Source organism: Haliaeetus leucocephalus, unplaced genomic scaffold (assembly GCF_000737465.1).
Source record: "Haliaeetus leucocephalus isolate CR32 unplaced genomic scaffold, Haliaeetus_leucocephalus-4.0 Scaffold2, whole genome shotgun sequence".
In the NCBI taxonomy this organism is placed as follows: domain Eukaryota; kingdom Metazoa; phylum Chordata; class Aves; order Accipitriformes; family Accipitridae; genus Haliaeetus; species Haliaeetus leucocephalus.
Genome location: NW_010972438.1, coordinates 13,590,036 through 13,614,747, shown reverse-complemented (window position 1 = coordinate 13,614,747; position 24,712 = coordinate 13,590,036). Strand labels below are relative to the sequence as shown.

Below are 24,712 nucleotides of genomic sequence, written 5' to 3'. Positions count from 1 at the left end.
AAAATTTAAGTTTCTTAATAATTTACTTTTGACTTTTTTTTTATGAGAAGGTTTTTTAATACCAATAATTCTTAGACTAACCTGGGATCGTAATAACGGCATTCCTTCTATATCATCTGTTTCTCTAGCTTCCATCACTGCAGTATCTTAAGCAGAGGTAACAGTGCAGGGTACAAAACAGGATTTGATAAAGGCTTAAAAGAAAGATAACATAATAAATATTCTTTCCAAAGACTGCCTTTGGGGGTGTGTGGGAAGAGGAGAGAAATGGGGAAGGAGAGGTGACAGGGGTGTGAAATGCATTTTTTTCATTATAGAAGGATATGTTTTCCAGCAAGGCTGGCAGCACAAGTCACATTAAGCCATAGCTGAAGTTGCCTGCCTAATTCCTCTGGGATCACACTGAAAGCATACCCCATAATCTTAAGGGATGTGCTAAAGCTTTGCTGGGACTCACTCAGCAGAAACTGTTTGGGATTATTCCACAAAGCACTAATTCTGTTCTGATTTAAAGGGACACCATCAACCTAGTTTAGACACCAGACTTGCCCCGTCTCACGGCTGTTCAGCTGTAAATATCCTCTCAGTAGCTGATATTTTTGCCATTTGTATCCACTTTGGTTACCTGGAACTTAAAAGGAAAAGAAAAAGACTGAAAAAACTAGGATCATGTTAGCATGATGGACTCACGCCCATCAATGGATATTCGATTAATAATGCTTTGAGTGTTATTAATAATGTAATTATAATAGTATGATTAATAAGAATGAGCGTAACAATCTATTACAGTTATTTACTTCCATGTGCAACTAATGCACTTATATTATACATGTGGTCATCTTCTATGGCTGGCTTCAGCAAATGGGTCACAGGCTGCTATTTAACATTAACAAGAAGAAGCAGTCTTTTTGCTCAAAAGGCAGGAACTAACATTTTCCATGCTGCCAAGCCTGGGTCCAATTTCTGTTCCAGACTGCAGCTTTTGTACCTGTGGAATTATTGTTAGGTTTCATGTTAAGGTGTCCTATGCTTTATAAATACCAAAGAAGGGATATTACCAGTGCTCTCCTTTTTATGAGCCTAGGACATGAAACTGAGAAGAACTAAAGCAGCCATGAAATCCCTATTAAACAACTAATGGTTTCTAAAGCATCTTGGAGATACTCATTTTACAAGGCTTATGCTGCAATCTTCTATCGTTATTTTAATGAAGTAAAGCCCTTGACTTTTTCCAGAGGCAACTTTTTCTTTCACGCACAAAAGACATTTTGGTTACAAAAAAAGAAAACAATTCTGAAGTAGGATTCACCACAGAACAGGCAGGAAATTCAGAAAAGCTATGTAAAATGTCACTGAAGATAGGTTCTGAACCTTTGGAACAGCAGACAGAACAATTAAGACTCTCAGTTACACGCATCATTATGTTTAATATGAAAAACATTTCTAGATATAAATCATATTTATAAAAAAGATCCATACCGTCTCTCAGATAGCATCTTACACAGTTGCAGCTGAAGGAATGTGAAACATCCATTTTAGGTTTCACCTATTAAATCATGTGCTTTCTGTCCCCCCACTTTGCTCGGGGAATTAAACCTAGACTAAATCAGCTTCACTTTGTGGGTCGCATGAAATTCACATCTTGACTAGATTTAGATTAATATTGGTGGCAAACTTTTAAATGAAGAGAAACTTCAAAACAATTCTCCAGAAAAACAATGCTATTAGAACGCACACCTGAATGTGCTCATCTGGCAGGTGACATTCTCCAAGAGGCAGTAAAGATTCACATTGCAAAGATGACCAAATTAGCAGATTCTAACAGAACAAAACCAGATTGCAGAGATTTTGGAAGGGGGCACATAGTCAGCAGGAGCTTCCAGGCTCTGTTTGTGAGGAAAGAACAGGTCTAATGCGTTCAGACAAGAAACACATTCCACCTGAATTCATTTCAGAGTCTGGTCTTTCAGGTACAATCAGAGGCCTCTCTCGCTTTCTCAGGATTGAATCATTTTCTTCTGTGTGTCAAAGACATATCTTTTAAAGAGAAGAGAGATGGTAACAGGTTGGGCTGAATCATTCTTGCTGCTTTCATCCTCTTTGGCTGTATCCCCCTTCCCTGCCTTAGATTTCTTCTTGGAGGCAACAGTAAGAAGCATCTTGGTATCTGGCTTCAGCCCATCTGTAAAAAAAAAAAAAACAAACCCAAGAACACGCATGACAAATGCGCTCAACATCACATTTCAGTATAACCGGAAAAAATGAATAGGCAAGTTTACTTCTGAAATCAACCAAATAAAATAAGAAAGTAAATCAGATGCATTAGGAAAGTCACATTTCTGCATCACGCTTCTGGAATATGGTAACTCCCATGAAAAATAAGAGAAGCCTTCAAACACAGTTCACAAAAGTGATACCCCAAATTGCAGTGCAGTATCCTGGCTGTATCCTTCTACAGCTTTTAAAGTATTAAATCCAGGCAAAATTTTAAACAAGCCAGACCAACTTGCCTGGTCTAAGCCTTTTACTCAGCAGACTTTTCCTATTACTTACACACATCTCCCGAAGTTTCTTCTCATCACTAAGAATATTTATGAAAATATAAGTCATGAATGAAAAACAACTAGTAAAATACTAAAATTATATAGAGTCCTAAGAGTCAGAAGGTTCTTGAATGTCTTTAGTCTGTTTCCCAGACCTGCCAGAAGCACATTGCTTAGGTTTTAACAAACTATAAAGTTTCGTGTTCTTTTGGGGGGTTTTGTTTGGTTGTTTTTTTGCTAAAACACAGTATTTGTTAAGGGTTTCAACTGTCACATTTTAGGGGAACTAGAATTAACTTGTGTAGGATTCTGGGGATCTCACTTAAGTCTTTCTCCAGACAATTTGTACCAAACAAAAATATTTGTCCTTTTCTTCCTAAATGGCTAGGGTTTATTACACTTTTATATTTTCTTTTAACTCGACACATTGGTGACATTTTAGATAAGAAATGCAAGATAGCAGAGACCAAAGAAACACTATAAAACAAGAAAGATGCAGCTCCTAAAAGAACACTCCTGAAGAATTGCTTTCTTAAAGCGGAAGACAGCAGACTCCTTGGAAGCTTATTCAGCCACCCGAATACACTGCAATGTGGTTCTCAGGCATTTGGCCAAACTCAGTTCAGGTATTTTTAACCTGTGGTGTCACATAACCTTATCTCAAACACTTAATCAGCTTCTCTCCCCTCATATTGAAATTCAGATGAGGATTCTCATATCACAGCCTGACAAAAAGATTGAGATGCTTATGATTTACTGGAGACAGGAGGTCTACAAGCACAGGTGATCTGCTCCAGCACAGACGCATCTAGAGGCACTTACAGCTGATTGCAGGGGGACACGGCACCAGCGCCCACCTTCTCATCTTGCTGTGTCAGGTAGCAAACTGTTCCAGGCAGCATCCCCACCGCACAGCACAGGGAAAGGAGGAAACGAGGAAGTGTTGAAGCAAAACCAGGAAACTGCCCGTTTGCCATTTCATAACCAGAGGTTTAAAACAGCCCTAATGCCCTGCAGCGCAGCCACAGGGAGACTTTTGGAGATAGAGGGGTCTTGCTTTTTTTAAAAAACGCAAGAGCATAAAAGAGGAGAAAAGCAACACATTTCTTACATAACTAAATAAATTACTGTCTACATTAAGGCTGCAGAAGTCCAGCATCAAGCAGAATCAACTTCGTATAGTTCTGCAAGATCTTGCATTTCAGAGTCACAGCAGCAGCTGTTTTCTCTTTTCAGATGGCAGAATAGAAAAAAGAGCAATGCTTATTTCACTGTGAAAATAATTGAGACTGTTTTTCCTTGATGGTTGAGAAGTCTGATAATGACTATCTTTGCATGCGTAAGGTTCAATTAATCAAACTAGGTAATATGGTGTGGCCAGACCACAATATTATATGGTTTTATTACATTGTATAGTCATGTTTGATGCAGCTGTTTTGATTTTTAATTGGATGCTTTCATATAAATCCCATTAATATCATTAGCCTTACAAATACTCCATCTTCATTATGAAAAATAATTTATCATTATATGAAAAGCAACTTATTTCCTATTTGGAAAGCTCCGAGAACATCTTGGGTGCTGCTTGAAAAAAAAAAAACCAGCAACAGTCAAAAAAAGAGAAAAACAAAATAAAAACAGGAAAAAGAGTGACATCATGCAGTCCCACTCTACCGTTGCAGGATTTGTTTCATACTATATGTTTTCTACTGTTTTGACCAACCTAATTGTAAGTGTCCCTGAACAGGGTTTCCTCCACTTTCCTGGGAAGACCATTTATTTTTTGGACAAAGAGGCATTTCATTTTGCTTTCTAGTTGGTTTCCCTTTCTGGGTCTTATCGCTATTACTAATGTTGCTGTTACTGGCACATTACCGTTTAAGAAAGATGTTTAACTAAATCCTTTCAGAAAGACACACTTTAAATTAATTAAAGCAAACAAATCCTAAAACACTTCTATTTATGCTAGTAGGCTTTGCGAGACTCTAATTTCCAAAAAATGCTAATTGGCGGAAAGGAGAGAGGAAGGGAGGAGATGTGGCATTAAAATTGCAGCCAAAATTTTCCCTTGTGGGTATCTGAACGGAGGCACCTAGGCTGCTGCTGCAAACCCTGCGGGACAGCGATGCCCCCGGGCAGGTCAGCCTCTCGCCCCGGAGCAACACTCGCTGCAGCAGCAAGTGAGGGAACTCCCAGCCGTGAGGATGAAATAACCACTTCAGAGAAACCGAGTTTCAAAAACTGCCAGTGACATCAGTGAGCACTTGCATGGCCCAAGACATCTGAAACCTGGTACATCATCTGAGGTGTTTAAACAAAGAATCTTATGTTTGAAAAACTCCATTTTCAAGAAAAAAGGATATGCTGCACATGGAACCGTACTGGGGAAAATGTATTTAAAAACTGCGCAATCTCACCTCCTCTACCCAACCACTGACTTCCCTATATGAAGAAGTAAAGATACACCTCACCTGCAGCCCTTAACACCTATTTGGACTCAAAATAAGGTACTACAGGTAAGAAGTTTACAGAAGAAATAGAAGAACATGGTAGTTCCTACCAGTGAAACGATGGGCTGACAGCCAAAGGCAGCTCAGGTATTATTAAATTCACAAGGTATCTAAATTACCTAATCAGATCCCATGGCCCTCATTCTGCAAACAGATTAGGTGGCTGGCATCATACCCAAACAAATGGCATTTTCTGTTTTTCTGCTCTGGTGCCAGGAGGTCTAAGGGCTGAAGAGGCTCTGTGATAGGGAGCAGCACAAAGGAGCAGGCAGGGAGAGACAGGCGGGGAGGCACAATCGGGGTTTCATCTACCTCCACGGATTTCTCGCGTTACACACAATGCATACTTTACATTTTACAAAACCAAGGAAATGAAGGGAAATATATCTGTCACCGAAGAAGACATCAGACCTTTAATAGCTGAAATGATGGATATTTTTAGATGGAGGTCTAGTTTAACTTACTTACATTAAGGGTCTAATCTCTCCTGAACAATAGCTATGTTAGCTTGAATACATAGTGAGAAATCTGTTCCATTAATTAAGTGCTGCCTGTACTACTCGGATTTGTAGCAAATGTTAATAGATTTTTTTTTCTTCCTCTGTTGGACAATTACTTTATTTTGCCAAGTTGCTAATGGATTAAATTGAAAAGGTCCACGTGCTAAAAAAGACTTTAGCTTCAAAGTTCTAAGAAATGCCTTGCATACAACAGTGGAAAATACCTATATATTAATATTATTAATGGGCAGTCCTCAGAGGCACATAAGATATCTGAAAGCTTAGCAAATTCATTCCCACCCATCATAACCATGTCTGTAACAAGAAGTGCCCAGACAGGTCTTATGTAAAATGTACTTGTACCATCAACTAACCCAGGTTAGATATGAAAATCTAGTTGTAAAATAGTTTAACGCACTTCATTCTTTTAGTTTCAACTACTGTTAATAATTAACAAATAAGAATACAGACTCTTAACACAATATCCTTTGTCTCAGCATGGCCTCAAGGATTTAGTCCAAACAGAGCCATTTAGAAATGGAAAAAAAAAAGTGAATTTTCAAATTCAAATGAAAAGTGATACCTCATCAGGAAAAATATTTTCCAAGTCTAAGAACAGTTTCACATGCACAAAATAAAGGATAAATGCAGTATTTTACACAATTTTCACAAATAAAAGCTAGCTTCTTAGCGATTTACAGTATCTTACATACTTAAATGCATTGCAGACTAAAGTTTTACAACTACTCACGCAAGAAATCTGCGCAGAAACACGCAGATTTTTCAGTAACTTTGGACCTCTTCTTGTGTATAAATATAGGAAATCAATTTTCCCCACCCCCCCGCAATGAGGATCTTCATAGCTACACAAGTTTTAAGGTTTCTCTAATGCTTCATTTTCTTCTAAAGTTAATCAGGCCTCCCTGTAACAAGGAGACAGCAAAGCCTCCTGACAAAGACCCTCCTGCTGACCCCAGTGGTCGCTGCTCAGGCCCTGGGGACAGTCTCCATACCAGACTGCTGGGGAGTGCTGGCCAGTACACAAAACACAACAAACACATAAGGCATATAAATGTCCATAACCAGCACAGTTTACTTTTGCTTTGTTTTTACTACTACTATTTCAGCTGGGAGGAGGACAAAAGCTGACAGAATATCTCCTCTTCTAATTCCATTTCCTAATCCAACGGCAGGGTGAAGGAGCACTGCTGTGCTTTTTCCCCATATACATTTATATTTCAACTGTTACCTGTAAGCTTGGATCCTACTTTACCTTTTACATAATTTCCCCACTTCACATTCTCCTTTCACCTAATATTGTCATTCCTTATCTTTTTTTTTAATTATTTTTTATTTTTTGCTTATTATTTGCTTCTGCTCCCCTGCTCTTCTGCTCCTTGAAAACGTCTCCAAGAATAGTCTCTACCGCTTCTCCTAAAGTCCCACTCCTTCTTCGTTGACTCCCAATTCCACTTGCTATTCTGCCCTTCAGGAGTTTTAGATCTTTCTTTCCTTTTCCAACTTTATTTTTCAGATTTCCCATCTCCATATTTCTATTTCCTATTTCCACAGATCTCTTCAATATTTAGGAGTAGTCCTGCCTCCCTCAAAGTTAATGAAACATTGTGTTTGAATGGAAGATTTTAAAGACTGAATGCTAGACACACTGTAGATGAGAAGCAAGATAATACAGCGTCTCCTTGTAGCCCAGCCAGAGAGGAGTAATTTTTAAGCAACTGATAAACACATCATTGAAAACAGGTGTAACAACATAGGTGCAGGGCATGGTCTCCAGCACAGCCAAGGAAAATAATTTATTTTGCTGAACTTAAACAACTCTCTTCTCATATGCACACTTGTTAAAAAAAGCCTACTGCTAACTATCCTAGCTAGCACTGATGAACATCAGGGTATTACCATGGATGATTACACAGTTTTCTTAAGACACTGAAAAATCACAACAGGGGGAAAAAAGAAAAATCTTTTTAATAATATTTCAAGTCTCCTGATTCATCAGAACTCGGCTTTCAGGCCAAAATTAAAAGTTCATCCTACCAATAGAAAAATCAGCAAATGTATTACACCAGCTACCTGCAATGGTACTTGCCATGGCTTCCCGAGAAAGCACTGGCCCAGGATTATTACCCCTGTGTTAGGAAAAACCACATTGAGGCTACACCAGTAGCTCTCACTAGAATAGAAAAATATTCCTTTTTGCACTCAATATTAAGAAATTCCTAGACTATTCTTGACCTACTGATATTATCTCCAATCCTCCCATTCCATTCAGGAATTTGTGAGCAGAGTTTCAGCGTGAAACTGAACTTTGTTTTTCCCTCCTGTAAACAAAATACCCTATTTGCTTCCTTTGAACACTGCAGGTAGAAGACTCAACCACCTGCAATTTCTTGTTTCCTGTCAACATTCAAATGTTAAAAACTGACTGAACATCAGAGAACAAGTTAACATAGCACACGTGATGTTGGAAATAATTTTTATGTGAGGCAAACGTAACCTTTTACTATGACAGGCAGACATTTTTCTTTCTTCCTGAGGGAAGGAAAAAAAGAGCAAACTTGAAAGAGGCAAAGGGTTGGGGATAATCCTCACTCACAATGGATTATTCGTAACAGCTGGTTTTCACAATTTCAGGATTTCCTTAAATTGAACCCTCAGAGCCTGAACCCTAATTACACAGTTAAGGAGTGTGTGCCTGCATCAACTTTTCTGCTAACAGAGAGTACAAAAGCCAGTTGGCCTGAAAACCAGAAATAATTAGAGCCCCAGATGGAAACATCCATGCTACAGTCTGATGCAGGGGGACTGCGCTTGAGAGTGGACAAGGACCAGTCTCTTGTCCTGCTTACTGCAATGATGGAGCATTGAAAGGACATAGAAACTTTTTGTCAGTACTGTGGGACCCAAGAATCTAGTACTTCAACACAACACAATTATAACCTAATTAGATTTTTTCTTTTTTTTTTCTCTTGCAACAGCTATGTATATTCATCCAAAACTTAAAAAAAACATTTACCTATGTTCAAAGAGGGGTACAAGGTTCAAATACAGCACTCTTATCTGTTTCAGTTTCCAATCAACTTTAAAGCAAGAAAAATAAATCTATCACTGGTTTCTGGCAAAATTAAGAGAAATACCAGTGGTACAAGCGTTGGCTCTCAGAGTCCCACAATACACTAGCAAGCACACACTTGTTCTCCACCTAGTCCCAAAACATGCCAGCAGTTCTACAAAAAAAGTTATCATTAATCTGTGCTCTAAACCCATGAAAAGCTCGTGCAATTATCCCTAAAGTTCTGCTTCAAACAAAAAGCAGAAGCATCCTAAAATCAGAGGATCAATTTGCCCAGCCCCTCCTGTTACAGTTGTCTCTACCATCAGACAGAAAGGACAAGAATAACAGAAAATGTAACAACATCCTGTTGCTTGAACTCTTTACATTAAGCTATCGCTTCTCCTCTGCTAAAGATATCCAAAATCCCACCTTTTGATGTTGTTCAAGCTAAGGTGGTCATTTTTCTCCTTCAATATCCCAGCAAAAAAACCCTGAGCTGATCAGGAAAAACATCTTTGTAAGCCTTCCAAGAACAAAAATACTATGTTACTCTGCCCATAAACACTGTAATAGGAACATCAGATATGCCACACCACATATAGTGGACTGGATGAGAGTGGTCATCTAGAGACTGCCCGTCCTATCTAACTTGGCATCCCACCTGCCTGTCGTCAATTTATGGTGCTTCAGAAAGAGCAGGCATGAAAACCGTGTCCTGAGCTAACTAGAGCCCAGGATCAGGTAGGGATTCTCTACCTGACATCAGGGTCAGTGTGTCAACACCTACAAACCTTTCTAGCCAAAAGATTTAAGTACAGTGCTCCTACAGGAGCCAGTCTACTCTGCTTCTAGGTGTTCATCGCCATGATAACAAGCATAATATGATTACCTACACAATTTCAGTGTAACAGTTGACCAGAGATTCACTCAAGAAACAAGGGATATTCCTTTCCTTGCTACCCTCAAGAGCTCAGGATTTGAGCTTCAATTACTTTCACAGATCAGGCAATGAATTTTACTTATGTAAATCCCTTCACAATTCTCCAGTAATTCTATTTTGAATTCACACCACCTTTTCCCACATCTCGTCAGCTCTCTCAAATATTCTGCTAGAGCTTCAAACTCCAGAGTAGATTCATTTTTCTCTTCTGGCTGGTACAAGATCTGCTATTATCATCTTGCCTAGCTTGTGAATATTAATAGGACTACAGCATGAAGTTGGCCAGAGAGAGCAATCAACCTCCAAGGAGACCAGAAAGTAGACTCCTTCCTTCCAAATGAGAATTACACTAATGCCTTGGCGCGGTAGTTGGGATCTATGCAAAATATCCATAATTCATTGTCTGCTGACAGAGACAAGAAAAAAAAAAAAAACATCTTACAGCCACTTTGAGCAGAAGTATACTGCTCCATGTCCTGACCAAACACTGGTGTGACAGCCAGCCTGCATAAGCAGTTATTGCCGCAGTCTCAGCTTGGTAGACTGTTTGGAAATCCTTAACTACTAAAACATTTTGCCATAAATTGGGGAACAGCTGCCCCATACCACATCAGAGAAGGCTGCAGTTCAGTGGTGAACTGAATTGAGTCTTGTATATCAATTTGTTAAGTTTATACAGGCTTTTGGACTGAAAGACGTTATTATAAGAGGTGGTACTACTAGAAATAACATGGATTTCATTGTGGGCTCCTACTTAGCAGGGAAAGAGCTAATCTTCCTTGATGAGGAAGACAAAAGCTGTTTTAATTCGAGAGGCTGACCTAGGTGAAGTTCAGGCTGAAGCTGTATTTGGAAAACTCTCACATCAAGCCGGACACAACCCTTTCAAGCTCAGTGCCAATTCTACACAATGGCTTGAACTGCACTCTCCGGCAGTCCTTAAAGGCACATTTTGTATCTTGGCTTTTGCTGCAAGCAATCAAGAAAGAATGCAAGAAAACAAAACTGTTTCCCAAGCACTGTTTGCTGGTGCCATAATTAATATAATCAAACAATTCCACAAATTGCTTCCAATTGCTGGCGTCACTTTCATGTGCAGAGCCAGACTTTCAAAGAAGGGCCCTTCTTGTCCTATATCCTTACACTGGTAACCCTTGCTTCACACAATAGTAAACAAGACCTCACTAAATAGTATAGGGTAATTTGTACTGTAATAGGTCCCCAAGGCACCACGGACACAATTTGAAATGCCATCTAATTTTTCTTTTTAATTAAAAAAGCAGTTACTATATTTAAACAACAACACAAAAAAGTTCAGAGGGGACAGACTGGAGTTTCCCACAGCTCTCTGGGAGTTTTCTCAAGGTCAGGAAGAGTTTTATAGGCTCAATTGGTACACATTTTTTTCTTTAATTAGTCTGCCATACCCTCTGCATGAAGTCAGCGTCTTGATTTTCAGCCTGATATTTTTCATATTACTAAATGGAGCACAGGCTCCAGCACCACACCATATCTATTGGGTGCTGAATGGTTATCAATGCCATACTTGCCTATACATGCCTTGCCTACCCCTCCCCTCTGCTTAGTCCTAAACTTGCCATTTACACTGAGGACGCCCAGCATACTACATTGCATTGAGAGTGTGCCATTCATTCAGAGTTTTATACTTCTCAATTTCCAGCAAGATGATCAGGATATATTATCTGATTTCCCAAATTTACATAACATAACCACATTTTAACATTTTTTTTTTAAAATGGAATAATTGAACACCAGATGCAAATGGACCACTGTCACGTGAAGCCACGCAGCAAGATAGATTCCTGCACTTGACAAATCCCCACTGCGTATCATACCATTGCTCTGCAACCATCTCATTATTTAAGTCTATACATTAAGTCTATTAAGTCTACACAAGCCCACATGCACTTCAGAAGGATATTTCCAGTTCCCATAGTGGGTTTTCCAAAATGCACCCTAACCCAACATACCCTTCAGCCCTAAATAACAGCTCTGAAATGAAGTCCCCTACTTGATTTCTTCATTTCTTGGCTATGGCCATACTTCAGTATTAACAGATCGAGAATACCAAACCTGACTTCATCTTATAGGCCAACATATATTTCAGCTGTCGTTATGTTGTGTGCCACAATCATTTGCTGGCTAGCCCCACCCAAGGCAACTCTCCTAAAGAGAGGACAACTTTATACTTTGCACTCCTGGAACATAACTATGACTTGTATGCTCGACACAATTTTTTGTTTCTGTATGCCAGAGACTAGCTTTAATACCAATTACATGGGGGACTCCAGTACACAATGATTACTAGGTCTAGGCTACACAAATTAAGCGTACACACAATACAATGGATCAGCTTGCAGAACTACAAGACAACCACTAAGGTAACCTTTTTGGTCTCAAATCCAACACTGTGCCATTAGCCTAAAGGAAAGGATTTCAAATTAATTTCTGCATGGGCTATATACGTGCTTTCAGTATATTAACAAGGCTGCAGTTATGCCAGCTGATATATCATACCAGCAATTATTCATGAATTGCCTTCACTTGATGGCCACTCAAGGTCCATGCAGTCATTGAGATCATGCCTAAGCACTATCTATACTCTTTCTCCCAGCATACCTACAGGGAGAGGCAACTCTCATCCTGATGCTGTGCTTTTAGTCTGCACATTCTTCAAGCTCCCTGAAGCAAAAACAGAGTGCATGGAAAATGCCCAGTGCACAATAGGAGCAACTGTGGAAAAAAAAAATGGAATCAATAAGGACATCATATTATTAATACAAATACATACAATATATTTGGAAGCCAGAGAATGTAGACAGGCTTTTGTTACAATTCAACAACAGAAAAATTACAGGCAGGTCAGTGTGAAATATCCAAGACCATTCAAAACAGTCAAAGACAGAACAGCACCTTAAAATCACAACTATTGTCACTGGACCTCTAAGTAGTACTCTCCCAGGAAAGGAGAGAAGGAAAGAAACATGCAGACATCAACACAATGAGTCTATGACGACTGTTGCACGTGATAGATTTTCACAAGTTTTACTGTTGAGGTGGTCCTTGCCGAGCAAATCCTCAAATCAAAAGGAACAAAATCACAAAAATGTCCCAAAGAGTACAGTTAGGTATGTAAAAAATAGATCAAGGAACTACTAAGCATAGGAGCTTTCATAATTTTAAAACCTGTAGAATATCTCATTGGGACTTAATTTATATCCGAGGGAGTTCTCAGCCCAGAGCCACTCCACAGTGGGCCAGAAGCTACTTTTGACTGTGTTTTTGTCAGCACTCCAGCACCTATAAAATAGTAAACAAACAAAACCAACAATGTTCATGCTCTGTGCACTAAGGTGAGCAGAAACAACTGAAAACATGTTTTGAATTCAACACAAGGGACTGAAATTTCATCAGCCTAGTGAAAAGGCAACAACAACAAAACCAGTACCAATATGCAATCTCTCCTACAGCAGCCTTTCAGAAATGCATACAATGCGGGAAAAGTTCAGGTTAGCAGATCTGACACAGAATCAAAGGCAATTCATTACAAAGCAGCTTCAAATCAAAGTGCTAGATCCGCAGGCCTGTCTGTAATCCTCCCATCTTGCCTGCAACTCTTGATGGGGAGTAGGCACCACCGAAGCCAGTTAAGCTGGACCAACTCCGCTGACATATCCCAGGCATCTGCAGCTCAGTGCTGGTCCAGAGTTTAAGTTTGGCGATATTCATCTTCCCCTGGGCTGCCTTTATAAAGCAATCCTGAACAATGGGACTTCAGAATAAAGAATAAAACATTTAAAATTTTTTTTAAACTTCCAGGCAAGGGCCTTTAATGCGATTAGAAGGGGAGTGGGATTGGATAGCAGCTTTTTCTTTTTTATGTTATGTATATTGTGTGTAAACAAATATGCAATTTGCTTTAAAAAGATAAGGTGATTAAATTTTTATCAGGCTTGTACTCTGTTGTCACCACAACAAAGAGAATTAGGAGTAGGAAAGAAAGGCCTTTTTATTTGAATTATGCTCTTACCAGAGGTTCTCTACAGCACAGCTGTAAAGCCACTCAATGTTCTCCAAACAGGCCCTTTGATTGCATTTTATTCAACTTGTTTGCGTTTGGAGCAATCGAAAGGAAAAGAACGCTCCACATTTTGATGTCTTAATGTTCCTTAATACCTTCTTTAATTTATATTAAGCTTCTTAACTAGGGTGATGAATTCTTCAAAAACAATAAAGACCTAGTGCAGAAATCTTTCATACACCATGAAAATTGAAATTATAATGTATTCATGGCTTTTTTTGTTATTAAAAAAACATTATTTAGAAGAAAGATTTAAAGCATATAAAAAAAATCCTGAAGTTGTATGAAAATTACTTGATCCACAGAAATAGACGAAAGTTCAAACTAATTATTACAAGGGAAATAAAATGTTGTGGGAGGTGGAGGAGAATAAACAGTATGAGAATGTTGGGTTACTATGAAGTTTCCAGTCTTTTAATAACCTATAAATTCCTTCTCTACAGTTTTCTACCAAAAAAAAAAAAAAAAAAAGGATGCTGGAAATTTGTACCATTTTGTTTCACCAAGACAAATTCAAGCATTTGCCAGTTCTTCCTCCTTTATTATTCATATACTTCTTCCCTAAAACGGCTCTTCAGGTTAACAGTTCCACAGTGTATTTCCCTCCCAGTGTCTTTCACAGTCTGCCAAGACCAACAGCACACACTGAAATTGGTGAAGATTGTAATGGAGCATGCAAACACCCACAGATGCAGCAGCTTCATGGGGCATGTGTTCCTGGGTGAGGTTCCCAGACTGAAACACCATTCACAGGTGGATCTCAGTCAAATGGGAGGCAGGCTGCATGACAAAAGCAAGAGTCATGTAATGAAGAATACAGAAGAGGCCACCCAAGGGACAAGACTGGATGGGTTTGTTTTTGCAGGCATTCTGTTTTCCAGCTATAGTTACGGGATGCTCAGTTCGGTTAAGCTTCAAACACTATCTGGTACATGTAACAAAACCCCCTTTCAACATTTTCAGTGTTCTTAAAAATCTCTTCTGCCAAAAATGAACACAGCTTTCAGTGAAAAGTCCATTATGGTACACAAACCAGCCTTAGCAAGAAACATCTAAAAGAGCATATTCTTGCTTTGCTTCCTAATTTGTCTACTTTTTTTAACTATTTTACATTCCAATGCAACTTCTTTAGTTCTCAGTGATACATATGCATGGGCACGTGTACAGCTACAAACACCTCACCTTGCTCCCCCTTTTCCCCTGCAAAGAAAGTCCAGAGAAGAAACAAGCAAGCCACTGCTGGCACTCCTTCTATGAACACCAACACAGTGCCTAGAGCTCTGCTACAGTGACTGGGTGCAGGCATATTACAGCAGTGGAGAAACAAGCTTCTTTAATGAATCCTGAAATATATCAAACCATTTGAAATACCCTTGAAATAATTTATTTGGAAAAGAATGTACATTTTCATCTGGAATGATTGTTGTTTTCTGTCGACATCCACTGACTGCTCACCTACGTTCCCCACGTCACATTTTTAAGCAAATTCAGGAAAGCTCAAATTAAAACCTCATGATAAAGCCTGCCACATTTACACAATGCTTGTGAAAAAGCTTGCTCACCTGTACCAGCAATCAACTGGCCATAATAATTAAAACAATTAAAAATATTCACATGCTGCATTTACCATGGAGTAAAACAATGCTGATCTTAATCTAATACACACGCACCCTGGGTGAAATGACACCTCCCCCTCCTGAACAGGGTCACACCATACAAGCGCAGAAGCATCAAAACCTAAGAGTTTAAGAGCATATATGTATCACTACAGCAAAACTGAAAAACCTCTCTCAACAAGTACCAAGAAATTGCAGACTGTCAAAGGTGGCACAAAACAGCTTTACAAACATGCAAACATGTCGTCGCCCTCTGCCATGGTATCATATTTTCTTCACATCTGTACTACAAACTAATCACTGCTTTTGCAGGAAACAGTACAGAGAGGCAAAGCAATGCTAAAACGGACAGTTATTCAAGCACAATAATTACCTTATAACAGGTAACGCCTACTGTATCCCACCTATTAAAACTTTCATCTGCATTTTTTTAAGGGAGCAAGTACAAAATTTATATATCATAGACTCATAGAATGGTTTGGGTTGGAAGGGACCTTAAAGATCATCTAGTTCCAACCCCCATGCCATATCCAAAACAGTATTTATGTATGTAACCAGTTAGAAGTCTTAACTGTTGTATCTATGAAAGCTTGTGCCTTAAAGCAGAAATGATTCATGAATTTTAATTTGTTTTAAATGTTGAAAAATTCCATCCAAGTAAATTGAGTCAACAAGCCAGCAAAGGATGAAAACATATATCTGTTTTTTATTTAAAAAATAAAAAACTCCAGTCTATACATTTCTTAGTCACCCACAAATCCTCTAGCAGTGAAAAAATACTTTGCAATAATTAAGTTTCCTGCATTTCTTTTAATTAAGTCACTATGCTTTTCCCCATTCAGCACATGCTGGTTGAACACTATTGAGCCTTAACTGATTCTCTTTGTATTATTTAACTATTACTATTTTAAAATGTTCTTATAGAAATAAATTAGCCAGTGATTTTGGAAATTGGGAAAGGGGGGAAAGATGTGCAGAATGGGACACTTCCTGTAAGCTGTTTCAGTATCGTTACTTTCAAAAATGCAAATTCATCAGCCCAGCCTCCAAATAAAACCATTTAAAATGAATATAAGCATTATTTTTAAAGGCATAATTTATTTATATTCCCCTTCTCAATATCAAGACTTTCAGTTCAGTCTTTTCCTGCTTTTTCTCAGTAATCACAAAGACCAGAAATAAACCTTTGAATCCAAAGTTAGTGTTTTCTAATGATTACTTTACAGTATTTGGGCTCCACATAAACAGCAACACTGACAAAGTCTAACACAGTCAAACAGTGATATGTTTATAAAGGGGCAGGCACAGTAAGTCAGACTTAAATGAGATAGCACAAGTTGCAAGACAGAGTGACACAGACCTAGCCCATATTAGTAACTTAATACCTCTATCCATGTCACAGCGGTACTTCCATTTTTCTAGGCAGACACCCAAGGGCTGGGTTTCCTTCCTCATTACACTCTTCCTGGGGCACAGGCTGTTCTAAAGCCTAGTCAAGTAAAATATTGGAAAACACAGGTACAGCTTCTGTCCAAGTCTATGGGAAGCAGATCATATATAAGGCTTAAAGAAATTAGCTTTCCTGAGCCACGCCCCAAAAATACTCTCTTCATCCTTCTGCAGTTTTCAGGTGCTGATGTTGTTTAGAAATAAGACATACACAATTCACAAGGCTCAGATGCAGAAATTAATAACAAGAGTCCTGATACCAAGTAGCTGGCTGGAAGAGAATGAATTACAGCAACCTAACATACAAGACTCCCACTACCAATGCCAATCTGAGTGTCTGGGTCCAAATCCCACAGTGAGAGGGAAAAGATTCACAACTAGTATTTCAGGGTGTTACGACAGCCAACCCAGCTCTGTGGACTGATGACCCAGACTGAAGTCACTGCACATTTCCAACACACCACCTCACTCTGACTTGCATTGCAAAAAATCCAACCCCCACAAATAAATTTGGTGTTTCCAGGGAGTGCAGTAAAAGGCAGCATTGAGAAAGAGGAAAATTAGATTACAGAAGATGTAATATGACCAGCCAAAACACACAAACAAGTTAAAAATAAATTAAACCCATTACCAAAACCACAAAGGCAGCATCTTGTGTGATGACTGTTGATTTCATTAAGTTTGGGTTCTAGTACAGTCCATTGCAGGAGCAGGAGTTCTCACATCTCAAGATTTATTTTTCTTGACAAATAATTGTTAAACATTTGCCTTGTTCTAAGGTATCAATGTTTATATCTTAATTTACTCAAAGACAACACAGGAACATAGTTTAGCCTATCAACATAAATGACTTATGAGTGACCCTACCAAAGCATGGAATATCTTTTGCCCACTGAGTTTTGCTAGAATACTGGATTTTTGAAGGAGGGGAACAAGATAAGAAAAATTCACCCTCAAATTACATTTTCTCTGAAACCTCTTCTACATCTTCCTCCTAGCTCCCATTATGATATTGCTCCAGTGAACTTTGCACTTCACAGCATCTAAAAAGGACATCCAATAAAAGGAAACAGAGTGTCCCTTCCAATACCCATCTGTGCCTGTGTTCTCTATTTAGACCCCTGCCTCAGGGTTTTAATTCCCTCCACCCTTACTCTCTAGTTAGCCTCAGTGGTCCTGATGTCTCCACTTATTGCTCAGGGCAGAGCTGATCAACTGCAGGTTCTGTGACGGCAACCAAGAAGCCATTTACAACTCCGACAGCTGTTACTGATTTTGCAGCAGAATCATGGCAAATCTGTGGTTCAAATCCTCCCTCCCTACACAAAGGGAGAAAACAACAAGAACAATCAAAAACAACCCCAAGAAAAGAGAAGGACTGGGAAAGTGTCATGGACAAAGGCACAGCCCTAGCCAATAACCATTTTGCCTGCGCAAAGCTAGCAACACAGAGACTATTATACCGTGTTAAGTCAATGCTGAGGTCCTGTCTTATCCAGGTCCTTCCTTGCCAGCAGACACCAGAGGAGGAGGAGGAGGTCTGCAGCGCACCACCATGTTAAGTCACAGTCTCTTTTTAAAGATCTACCCGCCCTGCAGACCGCAGCACAGCGCAGAGCTATCTCGGGTAACGCGCAAGGAAGCAGACCAGCGAGGAAGAACATCTCGGTGCAAGTTAATAATATGTCAACTGCCCCTGCCTCCCACCCACTTCATTAAGCTATTTCAGCCTTCACAGATCAAAATGGAAGCAGCAGCATTCCCTCATCCTGCATATTGATAATGAGAGAACTCGTAAAAGTGTTCATAAAAGTGTTTGTTTTACACACAGTTCATCAAGGCTATGGATCTACAGTAAAGTTTACATTAACACTTAACGCTGCTAAAATTCAAGCTCTAGTAAAAGCTCTGAGGAAAAAGAAAAATCTAAGTATTTACAAAATCTACCAGATGCGCTCCCTTCCAAATAGGTTTAAACGATAAGTCTTAACAAGAGTTTCCTCGGGACAGCTATCGTTTTATCCTTTGGAAGAAATACAGGATGCTGTGGGGAAGAGCCTAACCCTTTAGAAGGAAAGCAGGTAGTTTGCCCAAGAGACACGCGGGTGGTTAGAATGAAGCAGCATCTTCAACTCCCTCCCTCTCAAACAACATCAGCCTCCACGTCTTAAATGCATATACTTAAGACAACCTGTGTGTGGTACCCCAGTTCTGCTCTACATGCAAGAAAAGTTATCAGTTTGCAGACAGGAATGAACCAGTCTTATCTCTTGTATTGGGCAAAAAGATACTGAGCAAGGAGTTCACCAAGATCATTTCTGCAGGAAGTCAGAAGTAAGAAATATACAGCAATTAATTTTAGGATTTTGTTTCATGTTTACATACATCAGCTTCAACCTAACAACTTTTCATTAAAAAAGACAGCAGAAATAAAACACTCAAATGAGACCTGCTCAACTTGCCACTCCAAAGTATACTTTTAGTGAACTTCATTGGGAAAAAAAAAAAAAAAAGCCTTAACATTAGAACCACCACTCGGTTGGCTGTGCTGACTTCTAATGAAGCTTAGTTTGTGCTCTGCCATCTAAAATTATAATGGACAGGCGACTCTATTCCCACCTTTTATTCAATCCTATTTTACTACTCCAAATATATACTACCTAAATTTGTATACTCTTTAACAGCAGTTAATCTTCAATTAAAATACCTAGAGCAGAAACTAAGATAACTGGTTTAAAAGGTAAAAGCTTATTGACAAAAATGTATTCTTCATATTGCCTTTTTTTAATTCTGCATATTAAAAATGTCATTTTTATGACTTGAAAAAAATCTTCAGGAATAATGACAGCTAACAAAAGACTGAAGAGCAGTAATTTAAAAAGCTCCATATGTAGCATCCTGATTACTGTATCAGTCCCATTTCCATAACGAAGGGAGAAGTCACCAAACTGCTGCCTGTCCTTTCTGGTGACAGGGAAAGGGCAAAGAGGACAGCATGTTTTCAAGGCATCATCCTTCAGGCTCTGAGGGAAGAACAAGAAGTCTCCTGCAGTACAATATGTGGGTGTCAGTGTCCAGCACTTTTCTGGAATACGGTAACCCCAGCTCTGGTGGTCCCTGCACATGTACTTAATTTGGAAGCAGCTGGGTTCAAAAGTTTATCCTCACTTTTTGACCTGTAAAGGTTTAGTGTGTGGGCGTGCACATGAGTGTGTACATCATACCACACAAGCTGAAGATGTGCAGCCACAATATACACAGTGTGTGAGTGTTTATGTGTATGGTTTTGCACAGAGAACATATTGCATATTTTTAAATACCATAACATTATCCAGTATACACTGCATGAACAGTGCATGAGCATTCAGCCTTCCCAAGCCAAACATGGCCAGCCTGCATTTCAAAATTCAGAAAGCTTATGGAATTTTTTTTGGTGTAATTTGAAAAGGACACGTTAAGGAAATAATTTGTTAAACACAGTACTACGTATTTAGATAGAACAGATTCAACATGCTTCATAGAAAGTACAACCAAATCTGCAAGCTTGACCACATTTATGTTACTAACATGCCTACCACAGCTACACTTCAGTAAAGGATACAACAGCCAGAGAATTATCTTCACATTTATAGTGTTTTTCATCACGGACGCAGCGAGCTAAAAATGTAAGTGAAGCAGGGGTGAAGTAAGACAAGCAGGAAGACTAGAAAGCACAGGGCACCTGGGAACCTCTGAGCACAGTAAGTTTATGAGTACCAGTGACAAAAACATAGTCACAGACTGGTGGAATAGTCAGAACTCAGAAGAATTAATGTATTCTCCAGTCGACATCTGAATATTTTCTTGAATTGCTCTAAAGCACTCTATAGTTGCAGGCAGAAATCCCTGATCTTAGCACAAAGGATATTTTTCAATCATTTGTCATTTTACAGCTCAGACACGGAAGCACGTTAGTGCCTATCAGCTGAGCTTCAATAACTGCAAATATACTCCTTGGCACATCATATGCACAACAGAACATCTTCACTGGGATTTAAAGAGAGATCTAAGGTTATGAATTTGTAGCACATTTGTGATGGGGTTTGAGCATTCAGACAGTCACTATCACAGAGATAAACAGCGAGTCATTAATCCACAGAAATGTGCCAGTATAGTTGAGTGCAATAGTTTTCTCAGCACTTGTGCTATTTTGAAATCTTGAATCAATTGTTTACAGAAGCTCTTCACTTGTGTTCACAGCAGTAAGTGCTCTACATACCAGTGAATCTTTAATAATTCCTAACGTGCAGCATGTATATAATAGTGGTTTGTTTTATTTAAACGATAAAACCCAGCACACATAATGGATAAATAGTTCATGATGAGTGGAAAACACAAGTTTTCAAACAGAACAAGCACTTTGTGTTTGTTGATAAAGTTGTAACGTTCAGTCAGAATTACACAACAGTAACTCTATTACAAACCAGAACCAAACACAACAGGGGGAAAACACTTTGTATGCAACACAAATCAAGTAAAGTATGTAGGCATAATGGCATAGAAAATAAAAGTTATTTAACAGAAGAGCCCATACATCAGCAACTGAAACTGCAAATTAAAACATAAGATGGTGCCCCAGGGGGAATACTTAGCACAAAGAGAGTACAGATGGCAAGTCTATGAAGACCAGACTACTTGACCAATGCCAAGGAATGCAAGTCTCTCTTCAAAAGTTCCAGGGACGTAAAGTGAAAAGTTAATGTTCAGAGCCATTGTGCATTTCAAACTTTCTTGTGACCTAAAAACCTATCCTGCTTTCCAGGAAAATTTCCAGTTTTCAACGGAAATGTTTTATACATTGCATTAGCATCAGATCTGATCCCCTAAAAGGGGCAAAGTAAGGGTAAAAGCCCTCCAAGAAAACAAAAATTGTACTTTCATTGTTACACAGTAATCATAACATCTAGTGCAACAGTCAAAGGAAACGCTTCCTATTTTTCTTTCAGCACAGTAGTACCCAACTATTTTATAAAAACCAACAAAATAATTAATAATAATAATACCACCAACGTATTATTAAAGCAGACAAATAAAACAAAACTCACTGAGCAACGGAAGAGTGAAGAATAGGCTCTCCGATGTCATGAAAGCCCCCGGGCTGACAGCTCTATGCAAGGGATACCAGTGCTTGCTGCTGCACGTAGCAGGGACAGCATATTCATTCTCTCATAAGTAAATTGGAATCTACCTGTTTGTAAGTATAAATTGGGAGTAACTCTAGACATTCAATGGTTGAAATGAGAATACAATTGAACTAATAACTGTTGCTTATACTAAGGAAAACAGAGGAACAAGTATTGCCTTACAGAAGCCCCAAAACTGTAATACAACTTGCTCTCAAGTTATTATAGCCCTAACACATAGATATGCAGATTGGAAATTAAGAAACCCATGTCTAGGCAGTTTTGCCCGTTTGGCTTCTATCCGTTCACTGTATTATTTCATCTCTGTCATCACTTACAAAATGGGATTAATAATGCTGCAATTCTTTATACAATACCTTGAAACACACAGCCCTTTTTTATTCTGAAGAAAAGCTACATAATATTTATTAAGTTTACGAACCGTCACTGTTGATGAAACAGCCTGATCCTTTTAATTTCATGTTTAAACAACTCCACTAAGGTCTAAAGATCTTGATTTATTTCTGATTTTACAAATTTTAAAAAAGGCTTTTCATGAAGATGTAATTCATGAGTTTAACATTTCATCAAATATGCTTTTGTTAACTGCAGTTGAGCAGGCACATTACTCAAGGTCATAAACTGTAAGTCAAATCACAGGCAACTGAGCAGCTCCTGTTGTTTTTCTGTAGTCTCCATGCCCACCACAGAAGGCTAATTATTTTACAACAAAACTTGAGAAGTGTATTTTTTTCCCCTAAAGCCATATTTGTTCATTGTTTCACTATTTCTGCTTCCAGAACATGAATTCATGTCTGCAGTTTGTATTTTCCCATCAGAACCACAGTCCTTGATCCATCTGCACACCAGCAAGAAGAATCATGTTGAAGGTAAATTACATCCTTAAGAAGCACTAGCTTTAGATTGATGTGAAATTTAAACCACAACAAAAGAAAATGTATATACAGAGTTCAAAAGTGAAATAAGAATCAGGGGTATCTCTCAGCTTGCCTAAGCTGTGGGTCTTCCAAGGTTGCTGGTAAAAAAAAAAATACACCCCCCCCCCAACAGCTAAGTTCTTTATATTTTCTAGAAAATTAAGAATAATGCCTACTACCAATTTCTGTACCTGTACCCTCATTATGGCTGTTTTTTGGGCCACAATATATTGGGAAAGTAATCAATAGCTATCTGTATCCACTTCTGTGATCTAAATTGAGAGAGAAATTTTCTACCTTTTGTCTGTTATTTTGGGAAAGAGTCTGTAAGAATCTCTGGAATACATACATTCACTATTCCAGTATTTTTCTCCAAAACTGTTCACAGGAGGATAAAATCTTGCCACTAGCTCTTCTTTTTTCTTTAAACCTTAACTGAAAAAAGGATTAATATAAAATGGCACGTGACATGAGCCAACAGCTGCTACTGCCATTGCATTAAAAGTTAGAAAGAAAGGACATAGTCTACAGAACATCTTCCTTAGTACAGTTCTATAAGGTACCCTCACCTTATACAGCCAAAGATCAAGTGTCACTAAGGGCAATAGAGAACGGCTTGCGGAACTTTGCCAGTTATATTATCTTGCTGTGGCAGGAACACTGATGAGCATCAAGTGCTTCGAAATGTGGAAAGTCTTGTCACAACGTGATGTTCAGAAGGTACCAGGAGGAGGGAGTGAAAAAAGAAAAGATGTATTTGCTAAAAGCTTGATCTTTTTGTGTTCTTACAACTATAAGATGCTAGAAATTAAGGAGAATTATTAGATCATCCAGTGAACAGCTCAATCTATGAGATATTTCCCGAAAGTATATTTTTCAGTTAGATTTCCAGACTGTTTTACAAGTCTTAGAAATTAGGTAACCACCAGCTTTCTTCTGAAGATTAATCCCAATCTGAGAATGAACACAATGGATCAAAACACACCATTATGACAAGCAATTTAAAAAAAAAAAAAATTATCAACAGTCAATAACAACAGGCTACTAGCTGACCTGATAACTAACGTAAAATCAAACACACTGCAAAAGCTCCACAAGATGATCTTATACTGCTAGTAAACAAAAATATTAGAGTCCTCTTCACTGCGCTGCCATAAATGTGCTGGTAACTTATTTAATCTCTCTAGACATCTGCCTGATGTCTTTGGAACATAGGTGACACCTTCCTTCACTGGGGTAGAAAAGTATAAACTCCATCTGCTTGTGAAACATTCAGGCACTAGCAGGAGGACTACCACTACAAAATGTCAGGGAAAAGGACTTGAAACAGTTACTATCTATTATACTCATACTTACATAATAAATATAGCAATAAAATTCACATACGAATGTACAAAAATTCAAACTGTGCAGCTTTGCCCAGAATTATGGCAGACAAGAACTCTGCATATAATGCATACGTTGCCAGAGCTGTCTCCTGCAAAAAACCATGCCTTAACCTCTTTGCCTTGTATTGAAATAGGCAGATTGTGGTGAGTTATTTAAGCACCTAAGCTGTTTGAATCCACTTATATTGAATATATTACTTTTGTCACTCCTACGTTTTTTTCTTTAATTATCAGTGTAATATTTGCAGAAAAACAGTCCTGCAAAAATAAAGTTTCCTCATCTAAGCAATAAATGGCCATTATGAGGAGTGAAGATCTAGATGTCCAGAAAGCCATGAGTATTACATGAGCTCCTTTTTTAGGACAAGTCCCAAGATGTGCTGACATAAAAAAGAGAAGTCATGGAAATATAGAAGCAAAAGTCTCAGGGTATTGTTTTGTACCAAAATAGATTTTTTTTTTTTGGGGGGGGGGGGGGGGCGGAAAAAGGT

General features: G+C 38.6%; 1 protein-coding gene across 1 annotated transcript in view; it reads right to left on the bottom strand.

Moving 5' to 3' along the window:
• Positions 1–643: 643 nt before the first annotated feature.
• Positions 644–24,712, bottom strand: part of EEFSEC (eukaryotic elongation factor, selenocysteine-tRNA-specific) — a 129,622-nt gene continuing 105,553 nt past the window's right edge. The window contains exons 7-8 of the mRNA XM_010573617.1: positions 1,480–2,182; positions 644–988 (exon numbers count right to left, since the gene is read on the bottom strand). Coding sequence (XP_010571919.1) covers positions 1,998–2,182 — 185 coding nt within the window. The 3' untranslated portion in view covers positions 644–988; positions 1,480–1,997. The remainder of the gene's footprint in view (positions 989–1,479; positions 2,183–24,712) is intronic.